Below are 5,773 nucleotides of genomic sequence, written 5' to 3'. Positions count from 1 at the left end.
ACCTTGACAGCTCATTGACGCTATCAACGGATTCACAGTAATTCCTCGATGAACTCCGATTTGCTCTTTTCATATCTCCCTTGTACTTATTGAAGCACACCTTATAGTTGTTCCCGCCTACTTGTAATCCAGTGAGCTTCGCCCTATTAAATGATTTCCTAACCGTCGACCTCCGAACTCGAATTTCCTTAGACCACCATTTAGGCTGTTTACGCCTCCCTGGAAATTTTATTGGGCATGATGATTCATAGCTCTTATTAAGTAAACGAGTGAAATTGTTCACCGTATGTTCGAAATTGGATGGTACCAGTTCACGTGGAGTTGACTGTTCCATCCCAATGCGAACCTTGTCATGAAAGGTTCCCCAATTTGTCCGCCTAGGATCCCTAAATGATGCCCTAGCAGACGAATTGAAATCCAAGGTGAAGGTAATCCGACTATAATCCGAAAAGGAACAGTCCACGTATACCCTCCAATCTCTAACGAAATTATCCCTGTGGTTCGTCAATGTCATGTCTATAACCGCCTGTCTATCTTTGTACCTGAACGTGGCCATATTGCCTTTGTTACAAATTACTAGATTATTGACAGTTATAAAATCAAAGACGCACTCACCTCTTTTATTTATATCAGCACTGCCCCATTGGCTGTGATGGGAGTGTTTGTTTTAAACAAGATTTTTATAAAATTGTAAGCTTTTTAATTTTTATTTTTTCGAGCTGAAAAAAGTTATTTTTTGATTTTTCTTAAAGCAAACATGCAATTTTTTATTAGCTTCAAGTTTTTAAACCATAAACAACCCTTTGCCAAAAATCTCCATATTACAATAAGTATGTACGTTTTCTCTATCCGTCTAATTAAAAAAATAACACTTATTTCTGATCGAAAAAATACAAATTTTAAATATTTTTAGGTAAACAAAATTTAAAAAAAAATTATTTCAAAATTTAAAAAAAAAATTTTTGTCGAAGTTGTTTTTTAATTTTTTTTCCAATTTTCTTTTATTCTTAAAAATACTTACCCGATACGCAATTTGATTTTTAATTTTTATTAGTGAAAACTAAAATTTTTTTGAGAAGAAAAATTTGGTTTAAATACTATGGCCCATACGATGGGTAGTCATCTTGACGCGATGTAGAGGCTTAAGTGCGATGATTCGCGTTGGCCATGCTGGAGGGGACAGTTTAACTTGAGTTGGCTGTCTCTGGCAGGGTCTCCCATTCCAGAAGGGCACGCGTTGAGCATGATACTAAGAACTACCCTCCCTTTGTCTGATAGCGTCTGTTCTCCTCTGGGGCGGCTATCAGATGTTATTTCCATCGAACCATTTTCCCCTCATTGAGAGGGGTGGTTAAGGTGGATAGTCCGGCTGGTCCGTAAGGACTCTTTAATGTCCGTCCGAAATCCACCAGCGTCTGTTTCCCATATTGGGCGGCTGGTGGTCTGCGTCTGTTTCTCCAATGGGGCGGCAGTTATCTCAACACCTGGCAGCAGGTATAAAATGCAAGTAATTGTCCATCAGGACACATGGAAGAGGATAAGGCATGCCCCATGTACCCGGTCGGGGGCTTCATAATCTCCGGGGACCCTACTCCCACAGCGATGGTTTCGGGCTGTGGTGAGTCGAATGCTACTGCAACTCAGGCTAGTCAGGTGATCACACCGGGCCAGACTAGTCTGCATGCTACTGGTGTCGCAAGAGGTCAATCTGGCATACCCAGATTGGCTGATTGTAAAAAATCCAAGGCAATAGGTGGTAGTGACCTAAGCGGCGAGGTACCTCTGGACTTCTCTCCAAGTACCTCCAAAGCCGCGAAAGCCCAAGTCGTCAAGGCGGCTAAATCCCCTGTTTCGGGTGCCTCTAAGGGGGAAGCGACTAAGTCGCCCCTCACGGATGCTTCCCATATGCCAACTGTGCGCTCAGGTCTTGTGAAGGAATCCTCCTGTCCTGAAGACGCATCACCCCTGGCCAATCCCGGCTCTGAAACTAACCCCAGGCATAAAAACCCTGCTAGAAGGGCTGCTACCACCAGGCGTTCCGCTTACCGCTTTGTTGAGGCACTTGGCTCGAAAAAAGTCGAGGACCTCACTAAGGAGCAACAAGCTTCGCTTTCCTGGGCGAAAGCCTATATTGCTGGTCTCAAGACCGCTCCTCCTTCTGCTGAATTACCAGCGGGGCCTAAACGGCAACGTTCAGAGGAGGATACAGCGACCAAGAGCCAGCAACCGGGACCTAAACGTCCCAAAGCGGCACAAAGGTCGTTAGCTAAATCCTTTAGCGAGATTGTCAAAGACAGTCTTGTTAGGGCGGTTATCGACCGGAGTGCGAATGACGGATCCATATCTCAATTGAATTGGGATATGGTGAAGCAAAAACTGGTAGGGGTGTTTTGGAAAGTTCTCAAAGAGAACCCAGGCACTCCTCCACAATGCGATGACGCTGGTTGGTACCAGGGTCACGTAAAACTTATGTCTTGTGTAGATGAACGCTCAGCGTTGCTACTAAAGACTGCCGTCGCATCACTGGGTGAGGTTTGGCCGGGGTCTAGGCTTGAGGTGGTATCTGTGAGTGAGATACCCCGAAAGCCTAGATCCATAGCTAAAATACCAGCTGAGCCATCTAGCCCGGAGGAGATCTTGGAGATCCTTCAGTGCTGTAACCCACAGCTTCCAACTCAAGACTGGAAAGTTGTTAAGGTTACGGACGCTGAGGGCTCTTCAAGGAAAGCGATCGTTGTCCTGAATAAGGACTCTTTGGGGCCGCTAAGGAAGGCACAAGGGAAGGTCTACTATGGATTTGGTACGATCATCCTGCGTGTCTACCGTAGCGACAACAAAGGCGATACATCCTCAGGTGATGTAAAGCCCATGCTCTCGGAAGAGGGCATGGATTGCAATGACGCCACTGATCCAGCCGACACTGAAGATACCAACTCAGTCTCCGAACTAGTTGGTACATTCTTTGAACGGATGGATGAGGTGGTGGACGAGGACGCCCTCCTGAATTCTGACCAGGAGGACGCCGACGTCACTATTGTAAAAATGGAGCATGGTGAGGGTGACCCAGATAAACCTTCACCACTCTAAAGCAGCATCAGCTGCACTGCTCCTCCGAATTGCTCAGAACGGGGAGGAGCTAGTCATGGTCCAGGAACCTTGGGTCCATCAGGACCGTATCTGTGGACTATGTTTGAAGGGCTATAAGCTCTACTTCGCTAAAGGCGCAGGTAAAATTAGATCCTGTATATTGGCTAAAAGCTCTTTGAAAATCTTCATTCTGTCTGATTACAGTAATGAAGATACAGTAGCAGTCTCATGGGAAACTAATGAAGGCTGTTTGTTATGGCTGATATCCAGCTACATGGCGCATGACCACGGGGAGCATCCACCAAACGATGATATCCGTAGTGCTGTGAAAAAGGCGAATGAGTCCAGGATACCATTGGTTATCTGTGCTGACGCTAACTCGCACCACATTGTATGGGGTAGCAGCGACACCAACACAAGAGGTGAGAGTCTTTTCAGTTTCATACTTAATAGTAGTTTGGAAGTAGTTAATAGAGGTTCAGAACCTACCTTCATTGTTTCAAACAGAAGTGAGGTACTAGACTTAACACTTGTGAGTGCTGAGCACCACAGTATGATTAACAATTGGGCTGTCTCCGACGACTGCTCTTTTTCTGATCATCTATATATTGATTTCAATATCAGTGTAACTTATAGGAATGATAATACCATTCTAAATAGGAGGAAGACCAATTGGGAGTTGCAGAGTGATGTACTCTCCCGGTCTCTACCAAACCCGCCCACTATTGAAAATAGGGACGATATTGAGGTAGCAGTTGAGGCACTTACAGAAGCGTTCCAATCAGCTACTAATTTGGCCTGTAAGCCGAATATCTGCAGGGGTAGGAATAAGCCACCCTGGTGGAACCCTGAGATTGCACACGCAAGAAGGGCGTGTCGTAAATTGTTCAACGAGGCAAAGAGGCTGGGTAACTGGCCGGAATATAAGTCCTCAGTGAACCACTTTAAGAACCTTAAGAGGAATGCGAAAAGGAAAGCCTGGAGGGACTTCTGTAGCGGCGTGGAAGGATCCTCTGAGACTAACCGATTACGTAAAATTCTATCAACTTCACCGGTTGTACCAAGCTATATCCAGAAACCCTGTGGTAGATGGACTCTGAATAGTAAGGAAACACTTGAGGTCCTATTAGATACTCATTTTCCAGGTTGCCTTCCAGTCGATGATGAGACTATGAATGGGGCTGCCGATTCTGTTGCTCCGGGTGATAACTCTGTTCCGATAAACAGGGATAGAATCCAATGGGCAATCAAAAGCTTCGACCCGTTTAAATCTCCTGGGCCGGATGGCATTATTCCTGCTGATCTTCAAAAGAACGAAGAAATAGTTGTACCATGGCTCATTAGCATATACACAGCGTGTATTAGATGGACCTATATCCCCACATGGTGGACGAGATGCAGAGTAGTCTTCATTCCTAAAGGTGGTAAGGCGACTCACACTAAACCAAAGGATTATAGGCCAATTAGCCTTGCATCCTTCCTGCTGAAAACCCTAGAAAGGGTGATTGACGTATATCTGAGAATGACCATTCCGTCGGAACTCATCTCTAAATCCCAACATGCCTACACCAAAGGCAGATCTGTGGAAACAGCTCTACATTCGCTAGTTGGCTCCATTGAGGAGTCGCTAATACATAAGGAGTATTCACTTGTTGCCTTTCTCGATATTGAAGGAGCTTTTAATAATGTCAGGCCCGATGCCATCCTATCTGCGATGGATGAACTGGGAATTGATCTATGTGTTCGCCGACTAGTCGAAAAGATACTCGGTTATAGAGTCATTTGTGCTACTTTAGGTGGTGTAAGTGTTTTAAAAGTGGCCAATCGTGGAACCCCGCAGGGGGGTGTTTTATCACCACTTCTGTGGAATTTGGCTATGAATTCCCTGTTGATCAGGATGGACAACAGAAGGATCAAGACAGTCGCATATGCTGACGATGTTGCAGTTTTTATATCTGGTAAATTTCTGGATACAATATCCAGTTGTATGGAATCAGCATTAAGTACACTGAGTGAGTGGAGTATTTCATGTGGACTTAGTGTGAACCCACAAAAAACGGAACTGGTTCTCTTCACTAGGAGGTATAAGATCGATGACTTCAGACCACCTAGACTGAATGGAATCAGTCTTGAGATTAGAGATAATGCGAAGTATCTTGGCATCATTCTAGATAAAAGATTGTCCTGGAATTTGAATATTCAAAACAGGATTAACAAGGCTTATGTAGCCATCTACTCCTGTAAGAAGGCAATTGGTACAAACTGGGGTATTATGCCGAAGGGTATCAGTTGGATCTTCAAAGCAGTTGTTAAACCCATCTTGTTCTATGGAGTGTTGGTGTGGTGGCACGCCTTGGATAATGCTACTCACCGTAAGGCTGTGGAACGAGTTCTCAGGACTATTGCGATACTGATTACAGGCGCTATAAGGACTACCCCCTCTAAGGCACTTTTTACTATCCTGAACTGGTTACCAGTTGATTTGATGGTGATACAAATGGCTCTCAACTCTGCTGTGAGACTAAATGCTGGATGTTCGTGGTATGGTAAAGATCATGGGCACTCTAAGATACTGAACTACTATGGGTACTTACATAGTAATGTCGATTACTGCATCGCAAAACCATTTTTCGATATGCATTTCCATATTAAGATCCCGAATAGGGATTCATGGCAGCGCGGACTC

The 5,773-nt window shown here is 44.7% G+C and overlaps 1 protein-coding gene across 1 annotated transcript; it reads left to right on the top strand.

Annotated features, from left to right (window-relative positions):
- The first annotated feature begins 1,124 nt into the window (after positions 1-1,124).
- Positions 1,125-3,929, top strand: LOC135957581 (uncharacterized). Its single transcript, XM_065508358.1, has 2 exons — positions 1,125-3,227; positions 3,292-3,929. The coding sequence occupies exon 1, from the start codon at positions 1,528-1,530 to the stop codon at positions 3,085-3,087; it is 1,560 nt and encodes a 519-aa protein (XP_065364430.1). The 5' UTR covers positions 1,125-1,527; the 3' UTR covers positions 3,088-3,227; positions 3,292-3,929.
- The last annotated feature ends 1,844 nt before the right edge of the window (positions 3,930-5,773 follow it).

Source organism: Calliphora vicina, chromosome 4 (genome assembly GCF_958450345.1).
Source record: "Calliphora vicina chromosome 4, idCalVici1.1, whole genome shotgun sequence".
In the NCBI taxonomy this organism is placed as follows: Eukaryota; Metazoa; Arthropoda; class Insecta; order Diptera; family Calliphoridae; genus Calliphora; species Calliphora vicina.
Note: the sequence above shows the minus strand (reverse complement) of the source record. Positions and strands in the feature narration are given on the sequence as shown.

Excerpts from the sequence above, each read along its gene's own strand:
- LOC135957581 (XM_065508358.1), top strand. The coding sequence starts at position 1,528 with ATGGAAGAGGATAAGGCATGCCCCATGTACCCGGTCGGGGGCTTCATA.